Raw genomic sequence first — 26,716 nt, forward strand, 5'->3', positions numbered from 1 at the left:
GGGCTCGGGATTTGACTTTGCCCCCCCCCCAGGGTGGCAGGGCTCGGGCAGGCTCAGGCTTCCGTCCCCCCGCCTGGCGTTGTGTAGTAATTTTTGTTGCCAGAGCCGGGTCATGGTGCAATGAAGTTTGAGAACCCCTGGTCTAGATTATGTATATCCTGAGACTCAGGAGATCTGGGTTCAACTCCTGACTCTGCAACCTTGATTGAGGTATATGTACCTTAATAAAGTGTGGAAAATAATACTGCTTTTCTCCCACCCTTTGTCTTTTTAGTCTGTTTAACTTGTTGGCTCTTCAGGGTCTCTTTCTTACTGTGTGTATATAGTGCCTAGTACATTGGAGCCCTGATTTCTGTTGGCGCCTGTCTGCACCATTGTAATACTACTACCAATAATAATCTTAATTTGTTGGGTATAAAACTATATACATTGTAAAATCATATACCCATTTTCAGTAAATATGCCAGTCTCCAAGGGCTTGGGAGTTGTTCCCTTGAGGCCTGATCCAGCTCTCATTATACTCAATGGGAATCTGTCCATTAACTTTAATGAGAGTTTAGATTGGGCTCTTGATGCTTAAAGTATTGGGATTCTTCTAAACTAGAGGTGAATTTTTTGGGTGATACTGAGGGTGGTAAAGGCTATATTGGGTAACCGCTAATAAGAAAACAGAGTGGAGTTTACAATCATAGGATAGGTTTCAGAGCAACAGCCGTGTTAGTCTGAATTCGCAAAAAGAAAAGGAATACTTGTGGCACCTTAGAGACTAACCAATTTATTTGAGCATAAGCTTTCGTGAGCTACAGCTCACTTCATCGGATGCATACTGTGGAAAATACAGAAGATGTTTGTTTTTATACACACAAATCATGAAAAAATGGGTGTTTATCACTACAAAAGGTTTTCTCTCCCCCCATCCCACTCTCCTGCTGGTAATAGCTTATGTAAAGCGATCTCTCTCCTTACAATGTGTATGATAATCAAGGTGGGCCATTTCCAGCACAAATCCAGGGTTTAACAAGAATGTCTGAGGGGGTGGGGGTGGGGATGGGGATTAGGAAAACAAGGGGAGGTAACCTATTTCCTAACCCCCCCCACCCCACCCCCTTCCTCAGACGTTCTTGTTAAACCCTGGATTTGTGCTGGAAATGGCCCACCTTGATTATCATACACATTGTAAGGAGAGTGATCGCTTTACATAAGCTATTACCAGCAGGAGAGTGGGATGGGGGGAGAGAAAACCTTTTGTAATGATAAACACCCATTTTTTCATGATTTGTGTGTATAAAAACAAACATCTTCTGTATTTTCCACAGTATGCATCCGATGAAGTGAGCTGTAGCTCACGAAAGCTTATGCTCAAATAAATTGGTTAGTCTCTAAGGTGCCACAAGTAATCATAGGATAAAGTTTTTCTAAAAAATGAAAATTATAAATCTACCCTACAAAAATATAAATAAAAATGTGTGTAGAATCTGTTCCATTTATCCCCTGTTGATTGTATTTTGCCTATAAAGGGCTCAATCCTGCAAACTTTGGCATGTCTTATTGACTTCAAAACTATTCACATGCTTACACCTTTGCAGGTTCAAATCCTTCTGTTGTCAGCTTCATAGGGCAGAGTCTGATTTATATGTAAACATAATGGTGTTGTTTTGAGCACTGTGTGAATAATATTAATACAGGTAAATATATTTTGATCAAAAGGTGATTCTGAGTTTAAGTGAAATAAGTTTTTATGGGTCCCACACATGGGATGAGGGAGTGTCTGTTTAGGTAGAGATACAGTGGAGCCTTGATAAGAGGCTTGGTCAAAGGAGTGTAACAAAGTCCATTTTTCTTGTGCTGCTATCGTGAGCAGCCTATTTTACTGGGATTACTAAAGCGTAGCTGCCGATTACCCAAATCTAATCTGGCTGCAGTGCGTGCTGCTGTTTTTGCCAGGTGGGATTTATTTCTAGCTTTGTTTGCTGGAGTTGAGATAAGCTTAAACTGGCAGAGTATGGCAACTCCAGCATTTGATATAACCCAGCACAATATAATGGAAAATAGCAGTAGATTCTGTCACTTAAATTGCTGTATGTTTAACTGTGACCAGTCCAAATCAAGTGACTCCCAGACTTGTTGGAAGATCACCAGATGTAGTGCTTTGAGTATCTCTTGGGGCTCACAGTTCTGCATTGCTGAATGTATTAACTCAATAAAACCTTTGTAAGCAACAAATTGTCTTCTTTAGTTGAAAAGTAGCCAAACATAAATGTGTCTTCATTTTTATTTATGTATTTATTTATTTTTGGCATGGGTGTAGTTTTATTGCACCAAACAAAGGGCAGTGGGGGAAGAAAAGTATTTCTGAAACAGCAGAAGGGAGAGGCACAGTTTACCCACCTTCTGTCCTAGTAGGGGAAAATCTTTGGTACGGAAGGAATTCTGGAGTGAAGCTCCAGCCTTTATGGTAGGCAGATCTGTGCTAGCATTTTTTCCTAGGGCAGGTAGCTTGGCAAAGAGAATTGCTGCCTATTGTAAAAAATGCATAATTATAACCAATAAATGTCTGCTTCTAACATTTGGATTGTAATTGTTGGGAATGCACATACATGTATAATGATTAAATGATGTTCTGTAGGACCCTCAGTTAGCACTAAGCCATCAAGATCAGCTTCCCTGTGCTAATGTCTAGCAACTATACCTAAAACCACTATTTTTTCCACAAACCAGTGTTTTGGTTTTAACTTTATAACCCAGATAGGAGGGACATAGAGAAAAATACTGAGAATTTGGAGAATTCACAGAAAAACTGTTTAATACCAGATACAATTCATGCTTTTTTACTTTATGGTTAGCAATGATAGTAGATCTTGAGCTTTAGGCCAGGTCTACACTATAAACTTACATTGGTATAACCACATTCCTAAGCGATGCAGTTATACCAACCTAACCCCTAGTGTACACAGCGCTATGTTGGTGGGTGGACGTCTTCAACTTAGCTACTGCCTCTCATGAAGGTGGATTAACTACGCCAGTGGGAGAGGCTATCCCGTCAGCATAGTAGTGTCTTCACCAAAGCGCTACACTGGCACAGCTGCATCTGTGTAGTTGTGCTGCTTCAGCATTTTAGGTGTAGGCCTGCCCTTAGGGTGTGACCCTCCCCCATTGCGGGGTCTCAGAGCACAGGCTCCAGCCTGAGCCGGAATGTCTGCACCACAATTAAACAGCCCTGTAGCCCAAGACCCACAAGCCCAAGTCTGCTGACATAGGCCAGCCACAGGTGTTTAATTGCAGTGTTGACATACTCTTTCTGATTATGTGGGAGACAGGTAATTTATAAAATCAAATACGATTTCATTTACATTATATGTATATATTTTCGTAACATGAAGATGAAATAATGCTTATGCATGAGATCACTCTATGCATTTAACCAGTAGACTAAAATAAACTGGTAGCTTTGTCTATATTTCTAAATATAGAGTAATACTGTGAAAGGGACTTTTCTTGCAATCGTTCTTCATGCAGGACTCCCACTGAAGTCACGGAGTTTAAACCTAGAGCTTCTCCTTCATGTGCTAAAAGACACAGTATTGTTTCCTGATCTTTTCAGGTTTTCTAATTTCATAATAATTTTTAGCATGTGAATTTAATATGCATGTCTGCAAGCTGGCCCAATGGCATAATCATTTGTAATAGTGCTCTCTGAGTGCTTCTTCATAGCCATTCTGGGACGCTTGTTCCAGGAGTGAGAGAGAGATGAAACTCATTAAGATTCTTGCTGTTTTAATCTTTGTTTTCCTATTGCAGTTCTCCAGGTGGATTCTGTTATCCAATTACTTGTAGAGTGATGCAGGTGAACCTCAATACCTGAGCAGACTTTGATACCACCAGCATAATTATGCAATAAACTTAACTTCAGTGATTTAAGAGTCCAGTAAACATAACAGTAGCAGGAGTAAATTGCTACCTGCATGATTTCTGGTTTTCTAGAAAACCCAGAAAAACGAATATGTGAGCTGTAAGAAATATATTTTATTTCTCAATATTCATTATTCATTATTGCTTCACAGAAAAATAAACTACCTGGTGTGCTGTTTGCATTTGGAAATAATAGTCCCAGCCCCATAATGAAGCTATACTTGAAAAACAATCATTACATAATTGCTGTTGTCTTCTTGACAGATATGCTTTCCTTTGGGTCTTACATGCCAGCATTTGCAATCAATTTTGGTACAAATTTTAACTTTACTTAAAATTCAATTATAATACATATTTCCAATTTGCTAAGTTCTTAGTGTTTCTGTAGTAATTTTGTGTCTCAGAAATGAACCTAGTCAAATGGCTTCAGAACATAAAATTAGGCTTTTTTTTTAATAACTGATATAAAACACTGCTACAGATTTACCAAATTTCATAGGGAACAGTTTATTCATGAGCCTTAGTAAACAAACAGAATTTCTGTCTGGTTCATTAGTAGGATTATTGCCATTCATTTTGATTTCTCTAACACCTACTATAATCTCATATCAGAACACTGTTAGAGTAACACAGCATTCAAAATGACTAATCTTTTATTTGTGGTTAAAGAAAAACTCATTTTAAAGAGAGCTGGGTGAACCCATTCGGAGAAACAAACCTCAATCTGAAGCTTTGCCCAAATCACAAATTAAACCAGACTCTATTATGAGGTTTGAAAAATGTTCTGTTAATATTTTAAATATTTTTTTTCACAAGCCTCAGTGCTTTTTATTTTCATTCTGGAAGCAAGCTTACAAAATACTCATGAAAGCAGGTGTTCCCCCAGTATTTCCAGGCTGACCAGAAACAGGAAGTACCTAAAATCGCATGGACAATCGCTTCCGACAACGTTTCCAGCCGTGACTCTGATCCTGTGCAATGCCAAGCTTCTACTACAAGGGGCTGAGTGCCTACAACTCCCATTGCAATTGACAGGAGCTGAAGGCATTCAGTAGGTCATGTGATTGTTTCTGGTGTTGCAGACCCAAACACGTTACATAAGCATCTGTACTTAAGGGTGGTCTCGTGCTCCAAACTTCTGGGTCTTCTGAGTTTCATATATCACTCATTCCAAATAGAAATCTAGACTTTACTCACAGATCACACCCGAAGATGACATTGCTGTGAAGCGGAAGTAAGGGCACAAAGTTGTACTGTTTCCTTTGATAGTTTGAGCATGCATGCCGTTTAATTTACTTTGCTGTCAGTTTGAAGTACTTGTAGCAACTCAAGATAACAAAGTAACCCCTAAAGCCTGTATGCACAGTGTGTCATGCAACTGGGTGGGAAAGGGCTGCTCTGCTCTTGAACAGGGTGTGGTTTCTTCAAGAGTCGGTTACGGATTCCATAGAGCACTATGCTATCAAACTTCTTGAATTCAGCATCTCTTCCCACTATAAATGTGATTTACAGAATGGGTTTGCAAATAAATCCTATTTTGAAATGGGTTTTTTTCCTGTTTAAGAGTAGCATGTGATCTCTCTTTTGAAGCCCCTGACAGGATTGAAAGGTTTGTAAGGAACAGGTGCTCTGTATGTAGCCTACTACCTAGGTAATATTGGCACTTTGCACTTCTTTAGCACCTTTGATCGCAGGATCTCAAAATGTTTTATAAATATTAACAAATGAAACCTCTCTCTTTAAACCTTCTATATCTGTTGTGAAGAGTCATTCAGTTTTGTTGTTGTGAAGGATCCTGGGAGCACCCCCAAGTGATAATATAGGGGGAGCTGTTAGCGCTGAACACTCCTGCTGTAAGACCTTGTTTCAGTTGCTTATATCTTTGCCAACGTTAACCATTTGGACTGAAGTTTTCCATCCCAGGTGTCTGCCTAAAACAAAAATGGCTCAGCCATTTTCAAAGAAGTGATTAGAAAAAATTACATTCTTTGCTTATGATAAAAAAAAATTATTACAACATTTCATGGCCTTTTGCTGTTCTCATGAAAAAACATCCACATTTGGCCAAGACTTAAGTCTTCGGACTATCTCAGTTTGCACATGTTTTTTAGAACTTGACTGCTACATTCTCCAAAGATTCTTTCGGTACTGGGTAGGCTCCATCCCAGAGCTGCAGGGGCTGAGAGGGACTTTCTTTGTAATTGCTGCTCCTGGCTGCTGTAGTCAGCAGTAGTGCAGGGCACCAGAATAGAGAGCAGGGAGATGGTCTGTTCTGTGCTGAATGTTCTCCCTTCCAGTCCCCAGGTACCATGGAGGAGGAAGCCACTTGACTCAAATGCAGAGAGGCCAAAACCTCAACCGCAGTGAGTGGTGTAGAGGGAATAGTTAAGGACAAGAAACCTGGTTCAGGAGGAGATGCTGGGAGCTGGCAAAAGATTGGGGGAGACACTGGGATTGCCTGAGCAAGGAGACTTGGACTGGGAATGGGGGATATGGAAACAGGAGTAGGTGGGGACTGAGAGAGGAGAAGACTGAGATTGGATGAATAGCTGGTGCGAGGGGAGGCTGGGACGGGCCAGGCAAGAAGACCAGAAGCCAGTTGTGTGTAAGGAACAGGGGTCAGAGGACTAGGAGCCAGTGGGAGATGCGGGGCAGATTGAGATTGGTTGAGGAAGGGGCAGAGGGACTGGACCTGAGTGGGTAAGGAAATTGGAAGAAGGAGCCTTGAAGGGGATGCTGGGTGGAGGGAAGACTGGGACTGAGCTGGGAAGCCTGGAAGGGGAGACGGGAATGGGATGGAGACTGGAGACGAGGAGTGGCTAGGTGATGCGACTGGGATGAGCAGTCAGGGAGGGTGCGGTAGAGAGAGAGAGAGAGAGCTCTGGGTCAGAAGTGTCAGGCTTGGGGAAAACAAGAGCAGAAAGATCTGTAATAACTGGAGCACACTCCATAACCAAGAATGATACTCAAAATCCTGAGTCTCAATATTCTTCTGCTGTTAGCAAATATCTGTGAAACCTATTGGCAAAGCGTATGCATCTTCCTCCTCTTGTACTAGTCCACATAGAGGGTGATAACCTACTACTGCTATCACTTACTCCATTAGTTCAGGTGGCAGAGATCCGTGTGGTGGATTTAAAGGTTCCAATCCTGCTGTTAACATATATGGTTGTCAATGTGATTTAACCTGATGGAATTTCTTTTTAGTTTGATTTTTTTAAAAGCCTAGGAAATTAGTCTAAAAATTAGTGTTAAAAGAACATTATTAAGGTTGCAAAGTCAAGCACCCAAAAGACGTTGGGCCAGATTCTCAGCTGGCCTAGCTCCATTGAAGTCAATTGAAGTCAATGGAGCTACACAGATTTACTGAAGTTGCGGATCTGGCTACCTATATTTATGAAAAATAATCATTCTTACCCATGTGACTAATAGGAAATGGAAAGAATTTTAAAAATTGGATTCATCTGGTCACTCCAGTCTTAATTCCTCTTTCACAGCATTAGATTCCCATGGATTATGTAGGAATCTCTGTGGTGGAGTAGGCAATGGTAGCACAGCACAGTGGTTGGCCCTGCTGCAAGGGAAGAGGAGGGCAAGAGGCTCATGAAGGGACAACCATTCCATGTATCTGATTGGGATTCCCCCAAGGTTTCATCCACAGTTCTTGGCCTCTAGTTTGTATAGACTCTGCCTCCTGCTTCTTCTGCAAGGCTGCCATCTCTACTTCAGTGTGTCGATGATGAAGCAGAGATGTGACAAGAAAAAGCTTGAAATATATTGTGTTTTTCCTCACCTTCCTGTGGGACATGAACATTTGGCCTGGTGTCAAAAATGGCTCTTAAAAATAAGTATTTAGCCACAGTATTTTCGGTGCCCTCTGTAATGTGTGTGTGTGTGAGTGTGTGTAATACTGACGATCACAGCAAGATTTTTCTTGGTTCTGTTTTGTGGAATCTGTGAACTCGCTGTCCATATTTTTTTTTTAATACTCTTGGGTATATCTTGAAAGACAGATGACTTGGGTAAACGGTGCCTCAAAGGTACTTCCTGTTTTTTGTTTATCTTGTTCTTGGTCCAGATTTTGAAATGCAATTTGATTTTAGATTTACTTTTTGCAGATCATTTCACACCAGAATTATGGTTCCCAAGACATTAGTAGCATGTTTCTGTTTTTTTATTTGAAATGTACTTTGATGGGACAATGTAAAAATAAATACATTTAAAAAAAATCTCAAACTGGCAATAGTAATTATTTGACATGTAGCGTCAACAACATTCTGCAAAACTGGGACTGAAGAATGTTGCTTAATGGATGCTCAAATGCTTCTTTCAGTTTACATTCTAAGAATTAGCCATTATTTATTGTGCCCTCTTCTGAGATTTGAAATCTAATAATACTTGCTTGCCTTTGATAAATGCATTTGCTGTGTTTCTAGAGTGGCAGGAGCTCTTTGTTAGTGAGTCACCCAAACCAGTGACTGTTTCTAAATGTTGTGAAAATAGAGCTTTTTACTTTGTGTATTTTACTTCCATGTCAGTGTTTTTCTGCATATGACTAACAAACACAGTAAGATCTAAATACTATTGATCTAAGACTGTTTGGTTTTTAAATTTGAGTTGAGTCAGAAGTGCCTGTTTTGTAGTTTTACCAATTATACTTTAAAAAGTTAGCTACCCACACTGGCAGCAGTACCCAGGATAACACAGTATTAACCTATACTTGCAATATACTGGACTGAGTATATTTAAGGCAACATTAACTCTCCACCCTGTACTCTGTGGTATCCTTTTTCTGAGTCAAAGCAGAGCTTGAAGGGCAGTGGCCAAGGGAGTTGCAGGTTTGCATAGCTGTCTGAGATCTGGGATCCCCTTGGATGTCCACCGTCGTCTTGTCTTTTTGCATGCTGTTTGCTCCATTCTTTGCACTTCTACCAATCTCCATGACCAGGCAGGGTTTAGGCATAAACAATGTGAAAACTTCACAGCTTCAGTAGTGAGAGTTCCCTTCCAAGTACTTTTGTGAAGTAGGGGACTCAGTGGACCAACGTCCAGTAATAATTTTATCTGAGAACTTTGTGAAAATCAAAAGACTTCCTTGAAAGGGACAGTCAGGAGGAATGAGCTTTAGGGACAGTTCTGCTTTTTACAGAAGTGTTTCTGTTAATGTATGTCATGATTTAGTCAGGAGCTTCGATCTGTGAAAGTAGACAGAAAACTGAAAACATGTACTTTTGTCAATTTCAACCATAATAAATGTTAGCATCTGTATAAATCTACATTGATTTCTTTTCTGCTTGATACTACACTTGTTGAAGTGGAAGATACTTCCATTGACTTTAATGGTGCAGTATCAGAACCTAAAGAGCAAACAGTTTTTGACAAAATAAATTCCCCTCAAAAAAATAAATTAACCCGATTTTTATTGTTACAAACAATAAACAATTGTGTTAACAAGTTAATATAAATTATAAAATGTATTATTCATGTACAGTAGCTTCCTGAAACTTACTGGTACTGTTTTCATTATTCTGAAGTGTGTAAAGCTTGACATCTTACCCTTAGTGCTATAGAGTCTTTCATCTTTTCCATTATAAACCTTTAATTACAAAGGTTTATAAATCAGTCTTTAAAAAAATTCTCTGAGGTATAGCATAGCCTACTAAGGTCTCAACCTGTGAATAATTCAGTTTACTTTTTGCCAAGGTCTCAGCCTGTGAATAATGCAGTGTTGTTGTAACCATATTGGTCCCAGGATTTTAGAGATCCAAGTTAAGTATGGTGATATATTTTATTGGACCAACTTCTGTTGGTGAGAGAGAGAGGAACATTCGAGCTCACACAGAGCTCTTCTTCGACTAAGTAGAGCTAAGAAGTCTAAGAGCTCGGTGTGAGCTTGAAAGTTCCTCTCTCTCTCACCAACAGAAGTTGGTCCAATAAAAGATACTGTATTACCTCAGCCACCTTGTCTCTAATTTATATGTTTATCATTTATATGTTATAAGAATGAAATAAAGTTAGTATTTTCAGTTGCTAATATTTCCTATTTTGTTCTTATGCCTCATAAACAGCTCAAATCTTTGAAAGCTAACATTGCTGTGGCAGTCAATTCATGGTCTTCCTTTTGAATATTTTGGGTCAGAGTAGGATGAGAATTTAATACCCTTGTCATATTTTTGAGAAATGCAGTTTAATGGGCAAATGCTATAATTGTGTTTTAATTATTATTTATTTGTATTGTGTTATTTTTTAGTTAAAAGATATATTACATTTGGACCTCATTCACATGCCTAACCACCAAGGTCTTAGTTCTGCACTTGACTCCATATGGGTGTGCCCTCACACAGTCCGCTGCAGAATTTGGGCCCAATTAATCTATGAATTTCAGATTCCCTGTGTACTCAGTTACCTGGGAGACATTAAAGCCTCAGATGAAAAACTGTCACCTTTATAGGATTACGCTCTTACTGTATAAATCTATGTGCAAGGATAGACCTTATGCCTATACACAGAGCCCTGCAAATCTGCGGATATTGTATTTATATCCATGGATATCCGCAGATGCGGATATCCGTGAACCATGTTTGCAAATCGCGGATGGGTGTGGACTCAAATTTTATATCCAGCAGGGCTCTACCTATGCAGATCCCTTCACGGAACCAAAACCTAATTTGGTGAAATAAAAATTCACAAACAGCTAATCACAGTTTTTATTACTCTTAAAAATTTATCTTAAGTACAAAGTGAGCTGTACAATTAATACATATTTTAAAAATATTTTGAACTTGTTTTAAATTTAACATTTTACAAAAACCCCACAACCTTTCCTCTTCCACCTTCCCCCTCTCCCCGCAAAAATCTAAAAAAAATCCCCCCACAAAAAACCCCACTAAATTGTAAGGAATAACTCCTGAAATCTATTAATGTCAATCATAATTCTAAATCCCATGGCTTTCATAGTTTTGAGATAAACTCAGTACTTTAACAGAGTTTATGGTGTAAATTCCTTAAGTTATTTATTCTTTTATGGCCCTCTCTTTCTCCACACTCTTCCCTCTTAGAGGTATTTCATGGGAGTACTTTTGTAACTAGGACCTTTGGAAGTGAAGGTCCAAAGTCTGTTCCTAATTACACTGGGGTAAATCTGTTACAATGCCACTTCAAGCAATGGAGTTACACTTCTGGTCCAGAGATCCCAAATCACCACTGACTTAAGCTGACTCCTATGAAATGATTGTGGCCGGTGGTGTCACAGAAGCAGCACACACAGAATCATAGACACTGCTGACATATGTGGGTTGAGCTCCATGAAGCTGCCAATGATGAACATGGCCCTATTTATTTATGGCCGCCAAGTTCTGGCTGTCAGGTTAGACAAGACATCTGTTCCTACAATCCTGCTGCTTACAGTATATAATACACGAGTCCCACCACTAGGCTGGCAGGTCATCAGGTTTCTTGAATTAATTGTTTATGCTTAAGAAATGTTGAATGACATATTCTCAAAAAGAAAAGGACTACTTGTGGCACCTTAGAGACTAAGTCTCTAAGGTGCCACAAGTACTCCTTTTCTTTTTGCGAATACAGACTAACACGGCTGTTACTCTGAAACCTGACATATTCTCAGAGTTCATGTGGGGTTTGTAAAACCATTGCTTTCTTACAGCAGAGCTGTAGCTCTGTGTGCTCGTGGTTTGTTGGTTTGTGTGAATAGATTTTTTTTTTTTTTTAAATGTGCATGACTCCAAAAATAAATGTAGGTTCTCAAACCAACACAAGTTGACTACTCACAAGGGTATCACCAACAGGGCAGGCTGTAAGCTAGTGCAGGATTCTTCAGAGACCTTTCAGCAGGTCTATGAAATGGCATTGTCACAAATTCCAGATTGAATGTCCACCTAGCCTTATGAGTGGATAATATGAACTAGAATAAGAGTGTGTGTGTGTTAGGTGTAGGAATACATAGTAGAAATCCAGAAATGTATAGATGAAAGATGCTAAATCGTAATACTGCACAAATTATTTGTTGTAACTTTGTTCCACAGTTACATATGGGAGATGTTTTCTTAGCCTAGTGCCAGTATGTCACTTAAGAGTACTCCTCTAGACATCTTGAAGTGATTTAGACATCTCTGTTATTTCAGTAAAGTATTAGATAATAGCACAGTATAAGGAATGCATAAGACTATGCAGACATTCTGCCATTGGTTTCTTTATACGTATACTGGTGTAAATTGTCTGTGATGTATGGAATTTGACCACATGATGATTATTATGATTAATGGGAGTTACATGGTTAAATCCCCACATGCTTCACTGAAAAAATTCCAACTGTATGTATGACTGGATGGCAAGTATTTTATGAATAAAGTCATGTAGTGAGCCACTACACTCAGTCTAATGATGTTGCAGTGTCAGTGAATGAAAAAACAAGTTTCAAAGTTATTGCCCAGGAGGATGCATTATGCTTTTCTTCATGCTAATTATTGAATACATTTCATTTGCAGGGACATTAAACCAGACAACATCTTGATGGATATGAATGGACATATTCGGTTAGCAGATTTTGGTTCTTGTCTGAAACTGATGGAAGATGGAACGGTAAATTAGAAAGAATGATACAGCTCTGACCTCCCCTCAACCACCTTTCCTTTCTGTCCTCTACTTGCCAGTGAAATTTATGCTCGCAAAGAAGTCCTATTTGTGAAGGAAATGTCATTTTTAAGTGCACATTTTTATTAATGACAGTGATAGCATTTGTACAGTTTTATAAGTATTTACAGTATTTGGTTTCAGTTCAGAATGTATCTGCATTCTATGTAAATTCTGTCTTTGTTAAATGCATTTTTATTTAATTTCATTAAAAAAGTTAATAAAGGGAGGGCATATAATCAAAATTAATACATATCCATTGGAAAGGTGTAAGACTCAATTTTGAGCCTCATGCCATAATCATTACTCAGTCAAAGCATTCGTTGATTTCACTGGACTCAGATCAGGGCTTTGGCAGAAGCAGAATCAGGTACCATTGATATCGCTTCATCCTATTGCAGTGCTGTGTTTAAACTTATACAATGTGTGGTGTATCTGACAAGAATGTAGTTCCAGTGTGATAGTCATGCCCTGAAGTGTTACAAAGCATCTGAATTAATAACGTGTGCGATTATCAGGGAGATAATAACTGCAAGCTCGAAACTGCCTTATTTTTGGCATTCATCACAGCTCACAGCAAAAGTAAATTATTAGAATACCCAATAAATTTTTTCAGAACTTTAGGTTTGAAACACTGAAGTGGCTTTGACACGAGAACATTTTTTCTCAATTGTTATTTAGAAACCCCCTTTTTGTATTAGAATTCACTGTTTATAATTTGAATTATAAACTTACATATGCACGTGATATCCCTCAACTTCTCTCTCCACCCCCGGCGCTACTGTCTGTAACTGTGTATGTCATTTTTACTCATGAAAATGCTAACTCCCCAGGTCCAGTCTTCGGTAGCAGTTGGAACTCCAGACTACATCTCTCCAGAAATCCTGCAGGCCATGGAAGATGGAAAAGGGAAGTATGGACCTGAGTGTGACTGGTGGTCCCTAGGTGTTTGCATGTATGAAATGCTTTATGGAGAGACACCCTTTTATGCAGAGTCATTGGTGGAGACCTACGGGAAAATAATGAATCACAAAGTTAGTGTTTTTTCTATTTTTTGTGAACTAATTTTAGTGAATAAAAAGGGTTAGCTTAAAGGTCTATTTATAAAGAGAGTTCTTATGTAATGATCGTATTCATGTTCATAAATCTTAAATATAAATTTGGTTTCCATACAGTACATTTTGTGGTTATGAATTGCAACTGGCTTTGCTTTTGAATAAGATAGTCCAAAACTAAAAACCTGGATATACAATGGTGGCTATTAGTTCACTCCAAGGAGTAAGTCTTGGCTATGCTACATCTTCTTGTTCTGTTTTTTGCTGGTGGATCCATTTTTTGGCTTAGGAAAGAGATCCTTAAACATTCTTCCACCTGGAGGCAAAGATAGAATCCAAAAATGTACATGAGACATTTAAATAAATAAAAAAAGGAGGAGACAGTTATAGCATTTTCAATACTTTTTATCGTCTGGGGAAGATTTTTTCCTAGAAGCTTATTGCATTCATTTAACAGTAAGAGCCTGAGTATTTGCAAAGCCCTATTTTTCTGTACAGAAACAATCACGAAGGAACCTGACTTTTGTGACATTTTCTTGGTAATAAACTATTTCCTCCTGTTTTATCCTTTAAGGAGAGGTTTCAGTTTCCTGCACAAGTGACAGATGTGTCTGAAAATGCCAAGGACCTCATTCGAAGGCTCATTTGCAGCAGGGAGCATCGACTTGGGCAAAATGGGATAGAAGACTTTAAGAACCACCCATTTTTTGCTGGGATTGAATGGGATAACATTCGGAACTGTGAAGCACCTTACATCCCTGAAGTCAGTAGTCCAACTGATACATCAAACTTTGATGTGGATGACGATTGTTTAAAAAACTCTGTAAGTCTAAGATTGACATTTTTCCAAATCCTAATTTTCTTCATTTGTTACAGAGATTTCCAAAATTTGGCTCTGAAATTTCAGAATGCTTTGGTGCTGTATGCTGTATACTAAGTAGATACAAATGCTCATCCAAGGAATGAGGCTTGATCCTGAAAACACTTAAGAAGATAAATAAATTTACTCAAGTTGTGTAGAAGTCAGTGTGGGTACTTGAAGAAAGTTACACATATACTTATATGTTTACGGGATTAGACACTTAGGGTATGTTTACAATGTAATTAAACACCTGCGACTGATCCGTGTCATAGAATCATAGAATATCAGGGTTGGAAGGGACCTCAGGAGGTCATCTAGTCCAACCCCCTGCTCAAAGCAGGACCAATCCCCAACTAAATCATCCCAGCCAGGGCTTTGTCAAGCCTGACCTTAAAAATTCCTAAGAAAGGAGATTCCACCACCTCCCTAGGTAACGCATTCCAGTGTTTCACCACCCTCCTAGTGAAAAAGTTTTTCCTAATATACAACCTAAACCTCCCCCGCTGCAACTTGAGACCATTACTCCTCATTCTGTCATCTGCTACCACTGAGAACAGTCTAGATCCATCCTCTTTGGAACCCCCTTTCAGATAGTTGAAAGCAGCTATCAAATCCCCCCTCATTCTTCTCTTCCTCAGACTAAACAATCCCAGTTCCCTCAGCCTCTCCTCATAAGTCATGTGTTCCAGTCCCCTAATCATTTTTGTTGCCCTCTGCTGGATGCTTTCCAATTTTTCCACATCCTTCTTGTAGCGTGGGGCACAAAACTGGACACAGTACTCCAGATGAGGCCTCACCAATGTCGAATAGAGGGGAACGATCACTTCCCTCGATCTGCTGGCAATGACTCTACTTATACATCCCAAAATGCCATTGGCCTTCTTGGCAACAACGGCACACTGTTGACTCATATCCAGCTTCTCGTCCACTGTAACCCCTAGGTGTCAGCTGACTTGAGCTTGCTGGGCTTGGGCTGCAGGGTTGTGAGGTTGCAGTGCAAATGGTCAGGCTCATGCTAGAGCCTAGGTGTCATGGGGGTCCAGAGCTCTGGCTCCAGCCTGGGGCTGAATGTCTACACCACAGTTTTAGAGCCCCATAGCCTGAGCCCTGTGAGCCCAAGTCAGTTGACATGTGCCAGCCGCAGGTGGTTAATTGCACTGTAGACATACCCTTAGTCCAGAATAATAAAGAATAATGTCCACGTAATTTTATTATTCTGTCACTGTGGATTATAACCCTCCACTCAAAATGACTCACAATTGTACCAATTTTTAATCATTGTAACTGAAATTTTCCGTGCCTGATCTCTGCCTCAGGTTGAATTTTTTGAATGTTTGAGTGAAAACAGTTCAGCTATTTTCAAGAAGAAAGATAATAAATAAGTAGTTTAACCCCCTGCTAAAAAAAAAATGTCCAGTCATTTATTTAATAGTTTTAGCAATTCCATGGTTTTGAACAGGAACTTTGAAATTTGGTGAGGGGTCAGTCCTAGCATCAGAGAGATGCCTCTAGCTGTCCCTGTGAGAATACACCCAGATTTATTATAAGCCACAAAAATCTGCTGTTTGCACATGTGCAGTAATGCTTGTTCAGCACTTGCTTCTGAATTTTTGGACATGCCAGCTGCACTGTATATGCTCCCAGGCTCCATTGAGTGTTCTGTATTATTCTGATGCAGCCAAACTGACATGAACCTCCAGGTAGGACAGAGACAAATTAATTCCTGCTCCTGCTGTTTTCCTGTATCAACATACCTTTTGTCATAATGGAATGTGGAAAGGCCCTTCCTACTGCAGTTCAAGTGGTAGAAATCTGTGCTACATAGCTGAAGGTCTTAGAGTCAGGTTGTGTAGGGAATGTCTACAGTTTTACATAAGTTTTTTTGATTATTTGTTTTTTCATTTTTCTTAAGTTTTTTAAACTTACATACAAAGATATATGTTAAAAGAACATGAAGGTTCCAAAGTCAAGCACTCAAAAGTAGAAGTGCCAGAATTAAGGTTACCTGTATGGATATATGTTCATGTACCTGATCACATACAATTTTTTCCGCAGGATCTCTGGAGGAAAGGAACAGTGGTCCTCTGATTGTCATTTGACTCTAACCAAATATAACTAGAATCTATCCCTGGCTCTTCCAGAGACATCTGATGTGATACTGGGCAAGTCACTTAAATTGTCACAGATGGACACTAATTGCTTAGACTTCATTTTCTGGGTGCCTAATGTGAAACACCTAGGTCTGCTTTTCAGAAGTGCTGAGCCCTCCAACTCCTTTTGAAGTGCATCTGTGGATTCTCGGAACCTCTGAAAAATCTGACAGAAAATTAATGGACATTTTAAAAAATGTTATTGCAAATTTTGGACTTAATATTTCTTTGCCTCAGTCCCCATCTGCAAAATGGGAATGATAATACCTCCCTATCTCACAGAGGTGTTCTCAGAAAAATTCATTAATGTTTGTAAGTTACTCAGATACTATGGTCATGCCATAGTAAAGTCCACGAGGACATTAATAATTTTTTTATACGGTGCAGGATTTGGATGTTGTGCAGTAAATGAGGTAAGGGACCACACATTCAATCCTGGAGATAAAAGGAAATATTAAGTAGTTGCCATGTTTACTGATAATTGTCCATCTTGTACATTTGAATGAAGCAGGGAACCTATGGAAAAGTAATATATGATGTAATTAGAGACTGTATACTCATGCATATGCACAAGGAAGTAAAGTTAAGGTTGCACAGCTACCTTAATTCTGGCATTTTCTAGCTTTTGAGTGCTTGACTCTACAACCTTCATACAACATTTGTTTAATATAGTTGTTTTGTATGTACTGTGATATGTTTAGATTAAATTTATGGTACTGTCAGCATAAGTATATTGAAAATTGCAGAAAATTTATATCTTGATCCTTTTGCAGCAGTCCACAAAACATCAGTGTATGCCTTCAGAAACCCTGCAAGGGTTTAAAACTGCATCTATCACTTTGCAGCTACATAACTGAAGATAACTATCCTATCTCCTTTATGGCATCTTTTCATTAGACTGTTTGTGATCGCTTCTTTTAATCCTTCCGCCACCCCTTTCTGCTTTGAAATGAACTTTGTTTTATTGTGACAGTAGAAACAAAGGCCCAATTCTGCAATGTGGTCTAGTAGTATGGATTCTTGCACTCCTGTGGAGTCCCAATGACCTCAGTGGGACATTGCAGCGGTCTGTGCTAGCGTATCCCATTGTAGAACTTGGGGCCAAAGCTTGACAATTTCCACTCAATTCTGCTTTTATACTAAGTTGACATTATTTTTAAAAGGGACCCTTTCAAGATTGCGGTAATAATATGTACAATTTTTAATGAAGAAATTGTTAATAATACAACCTTAAATTACTAGATCTGAAAGATTTTTTTTTTAAATCCAATGTATTTTTAGCTATTTTGCAGTAATTGTGAGATAAGACCAATCAGTTACCCTTTCAGATACTGTGCAGTAGTACATCTGTAGTGTATCTGGGTTCCCCAAATCACCTGAGAACATTCAAATATATCTTCCTTCCAAAGTCCATCTCTCACCTCCGTCTTTTTCCTCCCCGCCCACCAAAAAAACCTCCAAAACGTTATGGCCCTGGCTCTGCAAATGTGCTTAACTTTAAGTATGTTGGTATTCTCACTGGGTAAAAATGTGGCAAAAGCTGTGAACCAACATGCTGTCTTGCACAAATACCAGAGTGAAGATTGTGCACCACATTTACCAGATCATCTGGAACTCCATTCTGTTCAATGTGAGCCAAAGCAGTGACCTGTGGACCAAATGTAAAGCCGCTTTGATGATGATGATATAAACCACACAAAGCAGGTGGTTAAATTCTAGAGACAGCATTTATTGTCAACTGCCTAACAGCAAAACCTGGTTGCTGAAGATGACAACGTCTCTTGAGGAGAGGCTGCATCCTACCAAGCAAAACGTGAGCAAAGACCTTTTCAAGGACTGACGATAATGGTGTCCGCCTATAGTTGCCACGCTCAGTGTGAGATCCTTTGCCCTTCTACAGGGACACTGTGATGCCATCTTCCCATTCTGCTGGTATTTTGCCTGATTCCCACACTTAGGAAGAGTTGATGCAGACCAATGTCCACTGGTTCCGAGGCACTTTTAAGCAACAACTGGTGTGTGGCAGAGATGCATTCTTGTCCCGGTGCTATTCTGTCGAGTTATCGCCTGGATATTCGGACTTGCTGAGCCGCACATCTGAATCAAGGTTGGTCAAGAAGTATTCACCAATCAAGACTATGTCGACAATGCTTTCCTGCTTGTGAAGAAGTCACTCGCCAAGATCTCCAAGATGCCACTCGTGTGATAGAGTTGAACATCTCATGGCAGAAGACCAGGGTACAGAACCTCGGAGCTGGGCCACAAGAATCTCTGGTAAAGGTGGGATCAAGGACTGTGAAGAGAATTGACTAGGCTATCATCTACCTAGACTGCAAGTAGAGTTTAAATGGTTATAGCAAATTGGATGTTCTTCAATGAATAGGTCTTGCCTCCTCCTGCATGAAGTCCTTGTCTTGCTTACAGACACAAACGTCTTTGTCCTGAGACAAAGTTTAGCATCTATCAAACTGATATCCTACCTGTACGGCTGTATTGGTCAGAAACCTGGACCCTCTCACAGGCAGACTTTGAGTGTGTAAAGACATTCCATATGTGCTGTCAGGAGCCAAATCCTGAGCATAACGTGGTTTGACTTTGTGTGAAATGTCAGTCTTGTAGAGGTTTGGGCTTTCTTCAGTCATTCATTACATTTGAAAGTTGTATTACCTGCTCTTTGGCTATATCATCAGGATGCATAAAAAATCCACACTGTGCTCTGAAACTCTCCATCAATACACAAAGGGGTGCTTGCTCTGACCCTGCATGGCACTGCCTGCAGGGCCATCTTAGAGCAACATGGATTTAAAGGCTTAAGCCAGATTTGGGAACTTCACTATCTGATGCCTGGTGCGACGCCATCAGCCGTGGTCACTCTAGTCCTCAGTAGACTATGCTTAAAATTAAGCATGTGCATAAGTGTTTGCAGGATGAGGCCTAAAACTGTATTTGCTGAATTAAAACAAAATAATTTCTTAACAAATCTATGAATATCTCCTTTTGTAACCACCTTTTATTTATTTTTAAGGCAAAACCTTAATTTCAGTCCTAAATTACTTATGTGTTCCTTTAAATTCTAGTGTGCATTATGTTGGTACTTTCCAGACTAAAATGTTTGAGGCTTGTTTATATTAAGTTTATATTCCACTCAAGAGGTTGTTATGATGCTGTTTTTTGTAAAATATGTCGCTTCACAGTAAAAAATAAAATATCACACTCAGTAGGTACAGTCATTATTGTGAGGGGTTGTGTGCAGGTAAGTGGAATAATTCAAATTTTAATATTATGAATCTTAATTCCAATTTTACAAACTTCTGATATGCTTCCTGAACCATTTACCAAATCTCTTTGCTTGCATAGTAAAAGATCATCTCCTGTTAAACATGGCTTCTCCAAATTTTGATTGCCAGTTTAATTTGGAAGAGTATCTTCTAGAATGATCTAATGCCATTGTCACTATTTCTGTTATCTGAGTATAAAGGTTTCCAAATGAGAGTAAGGAGAAATGGTCTGGGATTGCAGGGAGTTGGGAACTGACAAATTATGGGCAATGTCTTCAACCATTTGATTTTTGCATGTTGAAGTATGTTTTCCATCGTTAAATTTCTGCCCATGACCAAAAGAATGTTTCACTTCCATAGGAATTTTTGAACTCGCTTTCTTTCGTTCTACTACTCCCTGATTGGTGAATTTTCATATATCAGTGGGAATGATTTGTTCACTGTTACTTCAGCTGATATGAAGTTTTGGAAGGGGATTCTTCTACCCCAAATACAATCTATGAACCCCAGAAGGGGACTGAGAGCATATGAAGACTATCTGCAATAGTGATTGTAAAGCAAACATGCATGTATAGTCATAGAAATTCTTGTACATACCAATGAGTGTTCTAATTAGATGTCACATACTAGAATTTGATATTAAACATGGGATGCAATCAGAGGTTATTTGACTCCCCAAAAATATGGATTAGTTATTTTTTTAAAATTTTTATTTAGATAAAGTGCTTTCCAAATGTAAATCTTCTAAATATGAGGATAGAAAAGAATGCAGAAATCAAGGAATTCTTTTCTGACTGCCTATTTCTATCCAACCATCCTTTAGATTTTACAGTGCCCATTGTGCTAATTAAGAAAGTACTGTATAGTTGAACTGTATAGTATGAACTGACATTCATTTTTAAAATTTGTATAGTTCACACATTTTAATTTTAATAATTTTTTTTCTGGTGATCAATGACCACAAGGACTCATCCATAATCACTAAAAGGCTGTGGACTGTTGTGTACTAAGCTGTAGCTCTGAAAAGTTATTACAGTACTTAGGCTAGAAATTCTTGACTCCGAATGTCAAGGTGTTAAGATTCTTCTGTAATGCTATCCAAAACTGTCATTAAAACATGGCTTTGGTTTTTTTGAAGAACATGTTATTCTCAATCTTTTCCTGCTTGATTTAGCATGCAAAACTATAAAAAACACATGTAGAGAGTTGCTTTCCACCTTTACATTTGTTCATCTTTTCCTAAAATTTGACCCTTTCTTAAAATGACAGGCCCTTTTAGAGCTTTCAAGTCGATATTCTTCTTCAAAATGAGTTTTTTCTGGTGAGCAAGGTGATGTAATAGGATGCAGCTGCATAAGAAAATCTGGGAGGTAAACAGGAGTATAAAGGCATGAATCTTGCACCGTTATTGAAGAGGATATTACGGCATTTGGAGTACCCCTCTCCACCCCCCCATAGTGATTGCAATTGTGTGGCCTCGTGATATCTTAGGGTTTGTACACACTAGTGCTTACTTCAGTATAACTTAAGTCGCTCAGGGGTATGGAAAAGCCACCCCGAGTGATGTAACTTACACTGATCTAAGCGCTGGTGTGAACAGCGCTATGTCAACAGGAGATACTCTCCTGCCAACATTAGCTACTGCCCCTCAGTGAGGTGGAGTAATTATGCTGATGGGAGAGCTCTCTCCTGTCAGCATAGAGTGTCTGCACAAGCAGCACTACAGCGGCTCAGTACATCTGTACAGTCTAGTGTAGACTAGCCCATAGTGTTAGCACACGGAGGATCAGAGCTCAAGGCTTGAGCGTGATGTGTTGTTTCTGGGCTGGCAGGAGCTAGAAGCACTGTGAAGGAAGCATGGTCAGTCCATTGATGGAGTTTGAGCATCCTATTGTGTCATTCTTTCCAGCAACAACTCTGAGTGACATTCCTTCTAGGAGAATCACTAGGCTATCTCAGGAGTTGGACTGACAGACTGCAGAGAGGGAGAACAAGTTGACTCAAGAGGTAGGGAAGGTAAAGGGAAGAATACAAGATGCTATTCTGTGCTCTGCCAGCATCTTCGGGAATCCTTAGGGAGAAAGAAAATAATGAACCAGCTTTTAATTTCCATAATAACCTTTAATGATACCACATTTGAATAAAAAGTCCTCTTCCTGCAAACTATTTGTATCTTTAATTCAAAGCCAGATTTAGATTTTGCTATTTCATATTTAATCTTCAAATAAAGATCATTGTGGATCTGGTTAGTGAAATAGCAGCACTAACATTTGACGACTCAACACTATCCAGTAATGTTTTTCCAAATTGGTAGAATTCAGCTTACCCAGATGTTCTTTTATCTCCTAGGAGACAATGCCTCCACCAACACATACTGCATTTTCTGGTCACCATCTGCCATTTGTGGGTTTTACATATACAAGTAGCTGGTAAGTCAGAGTTCTTCAATTGTCAAAGTATGGTGGATACATGAATGTGCTAAACTTCTGATCTGCTGTGTGCCACAAGTTTATGCAAACCTATAAAATAAAGAGCATGAAGAAACAACTGCACTTGGCTGTTGAGGAAAATGGTTTTATTAAGCAGATTATTATATGCTCAGTAGTTGTGTAGGACACATCTAAAATCAGACCCTGCCTGGAGCCAATTCTCTTAGGCCTGGTCTACACCTAAAAGTTAGCTTGACTTCGGTACATTGCTCAAAGGTATGAAATATTCATGCCCCTGAGAAGTAGTTAAGCCAACCTGTGCCCCAGTATAGATATTGCTAGGTCGACAGAAGAATTCTTCTATTGATCTAGCTACCACCTCTAGATTTAGGAGTAGCAACGTAAAAACCTCTTCCTTCACTGTAGCAAATGTCTACACTGCAGCGGTGAACTGCAGCAATGCCACTGTAGTGCAGAACTAGCTTCAGGCTATGTCTTCACTACACGTCACTGGTGGTGACATGTAGTGTACCAGTAGCTACATGCTGTAGTGAAAAGCAGGCTGTGTCAATGCTACAGTGTAAAGCTATGCAGATAGTGAAAGACTCTGGCGGAGGGGAAGTGCTGGGGAAAGGCTTCAACAGCTCACTGCTGCTGGAACCTTTCACTGTGGCAAGGAAAAACTCTGGCAGGTGGGGAGACATGGGGAAAGGCTCAGCCTTTCCCCATTGCCGGAGTCTTGCCCTGCATCAAGGATGGGCTCCAGCAGCAGGGAGCTGTCAAAGCCTTTCCCTGCAGTAAGAAGAGGCTCTTTAGTGGTGGAGCTGCCAAAGCCTTTCCCCTCCCAGAGCCTTTCTCTGCTGGGGGGAGTCTTTTCCTGTGATGGGGAAAGACTCTAGTAGCAGGGAGGTAACAGGATGCTACATTGCTAAAAATAACAGTGTAGCGAGGGGGACAGTGCTTGGGTGAATATAGAGCACCTAGGGTAGTGCTTGATTTGTGTCATGGCTAAGCCCTGGCACCTCTAGGCTTGGCAGTTCTTCGCTCTGGCGCCTCTGGGCTTGGTCCGTCAGTCATGAAAGTAAAAATACTGCTTGAGCCCCAGCACCTCTTTCATTACAAATTCAGCACTGGCATAGGGTACGTACTTGCATACATACTCACACCCTTCAGGCGTGTCTTTACTCTGCTTGCCTAAGCTATGCCTCACTGGCTACACTGCTGTTTATACCCGTGCTAGGAGGGCTGTGTACGTATGTATTCTACATGCTGCTGAAAGAAGCATGCAGTGTAGACATACTTTATGGGCGTAATTTAGTCCTGTGCAGAGAGCCGGCACAAGGTCTGTGCCCCACATAAGGCCTATTTTAAGATCTTATTCTAGCTTCCAGCCAACATGTGAATTTCACCCTAAAAGACACACAGAGATAAGATAAGATGCACTGGGAGACCCAGAGAAAGTATCAGCTTTAACTGTTTTTTAAATTTATTTTCTTTCCTGTCCTTTCATGCCCCTTAAATATTAACGGAATCAAGAAGTTGTTTAACTGTGTTGGCTAGAGTTTATAGTTTTCTTAGAAGAAGCGAGCCTTTTGGAGGAACTGAAGAAGAGAGTAGGGTCTTCGTTCACTTTTTACTGGTAGTGTCTGACATTAGCTACTGTTGAGATGAATGTGACAACTGATGCAAGTTTTGAGTTTAACTTCGGTCAGTATTTACCTAGAGGTACAATAAATACTAATGTACCAAAAAGCCAAGGCTCTGCCAAACGTGTGCTTAATGTTACTCACATGGGACGTTCCACTGACTTCAGATAAACTACTCATCTAAATAAAATTAAGCGTGTGCATAAGTGCTTGCAAAATCAGGTTCCTAGCACTTTCATTATATAGTTACATACATGTCTTCATGAGAAGGATCTGGAAATGTCTCCATTTTAAATTCTGAAATTTCTTAACTGTCATTTTTTCAAAAACAAACATTACAAAGGGGAAATTAAGTTAGAAATCTGGGAGAAATTAATTACAGCGGAGACGACCAAAATACACTAATTTCCATCTAATAATAATACGTTAACAATTGATATCAAAGTACTAATGTTGGTTTCCCTAACTGAGTTGCTACAGTGGTTAGAAAGTTCATTTTTTTTTACTGTGATGGAAAAATTTAAAACAATCATATACTGGTCTGGCCAACTGCTTTAATTTAATTTTATTTATTTTTCTAAAATTAACATTTAAAATCCTTTTTTTCAGTGTGCTTTCAGACCGCAGTTGTTTAAGAATTACAGCTGGACCACCCTCTATGGACCTTGATGCCAGTGTTCAAAGGACTTTGGAGGATAGCTTAGCAACAGAAGCTTATGAGAGGAGAATAAGGCGCCTGGAGCAGGAAAAACTTGAACTCAGTAGAAAACTGCAAGGTAAAGCAATTAAAAAGACCATTTTGTCACTTTCAGTTGGATTAGGCTGTAGTTTTTGTGAAGTGCTTTTAATATTATGGAAAAAAATTAAAACATGTTTCCTGGAATGCTTCCCATTGGAAATTAATCCGCTTCATTATTTCTGTTGATAAATGACATTAAATTTTTTTTTTAATTCCTAAAGCATCCCATAAATGCCACTTACAATCTGTTGAATTCACTGAAGCCATGGGTTCGTTATTACTCCAGCTGTGGACACTACATACTTATAATCTGGGGGGCGGGAGGGGGGAGAATCTAGATTTGTGTATTTGGCACCTACTGAAGATGTGTTGGCACTTTGCAAGTGGAAATTGTATGATTTAAAGTCCCCATCCTACAAAAACATTTGCAAAGTTTGTTCTTAACTTTATGTATGCAAGTAATTCCATTGATGCCAGTGGGGATATTCACATGTGTAGGTCTTTACAGCATTGACCCTTAGTCCGTTTACAGAGAGGCAGGGAAAGCTATAATACAGAAATTAGTGTACAGCTCACAAAGCAAGGCTCATCTTTAAGTGTAAGGTACAGTATGCTGTTCTTTCTTCTTTAGAGGCATTCAAATGGTATGGATTGTTTGGATTTTCTGAAGTATCCCTTGTTTCTTTATTTTGTTCTCATTTCCCGCTTTTGTGAGCGCACACACATTATTGTAACCACAATTTAGGCACTAGTGTTTGAAAGCTTAACCAATGTGTTTGTTTAATATACCTCAGCAGAAACTCTTTTCATAGGTCCATAGAGTTTATAGCCAGAATGGACCATTAGATCATCTAGTCTGACAGGTCATTGATTTTCATCCAGTTACCCCTTTATTGAATCTAATAACTTGTTTTTGACTAAAGCATAACTTATGTTTGGCTAACACATATTTTCCAGAAAGGCATCCAATCTTGAGTTGAAGACATCAAGAGATGGAGAATCTACCACTTCCCTGAGTAGTTTGTTCCAGTGGTTAATCACTCTCACTGTTTAAATTTGTGCTTAATTTCTAATTTGAATTTGTCTGACTTCAGTTTCCAGCCATTGGTTCTTGTGATGCGTTTCTTTGCTATATTAAAGAGCCCTTTAGTACCTTGTACTTTCTCCCCATGAATTGAGCTTTTTAAGTCTTTCACTGTAAGGCAGTGGTTCTCCAAACTTCATTGCACCATGACCCCCTTCTGACACCAAAAATTACTACATGACCCCAGGAGGGAGGACCAAAGACCGAGCCCGCCCAAGCCCCGCGCCTGAGCTCTGTTGCCCCGGGCGAGGGGCCCAAAGCTGAAGCCCCAGGGCTTCTGCCCTGGGCTGAAGGCATGTAACATTAGCCTTGGGTGGTGGGGCTAGGGCTTCGGCTTCAGCCCCAGGAACTGGGGCTTGGGCTTCAGCCCTGGGCCCCAGAAAGTCTAACACCAGCCTTGGTGACCCCATTAAAATGGGGTGGATACCCACTTGGGGGTGAGAACCCCTGCTGTAAGGCATTTTCTCCAGCCCTCATTTTTGTGGATCGTTTCTGTATCCTCTCCAGTTTTTTCAATATATTTTTTAAAATTTGAATACCAATATCGATCTCACCAATGCCATATACAGAGAAAAAATAACCTCCTCCCTTTTATACATCAAATGACTTTATTAGCCCCTTTTGCCACACCATCACTCTGCGAGTTCATGTTTAGTTGCTTGTCCACTATGACTTCTAAATTCTTTTTGGCATCACTGTTTTCCAGGATATAGTTTCCGAAGTATGATCCACATTCTTTATTCCTAGATGTCTCACTTTGCATTTGACTGTGTTAAAACACATTTTGCTTGAATGAGCCAAAACTCATCCAGGTTTGGCAAATTTTATCAGCAATTATTTTATATTTACTTCCAGATCATTGATGAAAAATGTAAATAGCAGCAGGCTTAGTACTAATCCCTGTGAAGTCCCATT

The 26,716-nt window shown here is 39.5% G+C and overlaps 1 protein-coding gene across 5 annotated transcripts in view; it reads left to right on the plus strand.

The window, feature by feature from the left end:
• Positions 1–26,716, plus strand: part of CDC42BPA (CDC42 binding protein kinase alpha) — a 336,523-nt gene that overhangs the window by 181,821 nt on the left and 127,986 nt on the right. For all 5 annotated transcript variants that reach the window (XM_074949164.1, XM_074949160.1, XM_074949163.1 and 2 more), the window contains exons 6-10: positions 12,414–12,507; positions 13,392–13,592; positions 14,188–14,436; positions 22,253–22,332; positions 24,588–24,754. In XM_074949164.1, the coding sequence (XP_074805265.1) occupies positions 12,414–12,507; positions 13,392–13,592; positions 14,188–14,436; positions 22,253–22,332; positions 24,588–24,754 (791 nt within the window). The remainder of the gene's footprint in view (positions 1–12,413; positions 12,508–13,391; positions 13,593–14,187; positions 14,437–22,252; positions 22,333–24,587; positions 24,755–26,716) is intronic.

Source organism: Natator depressus, chromosome 3 (assembly GCF_965152275.1).
Source record: "Natator depressus isolate rNatDep1 chromosome 3, rNatDep2.hap1, whole genome shotgun sequence".
NCBI classification, from domain to species: domain Eukaryota; kingdom Metazoa; phylum Chordata; order Testudines; family Cheloniidae; genus Natator; species Natator depressus.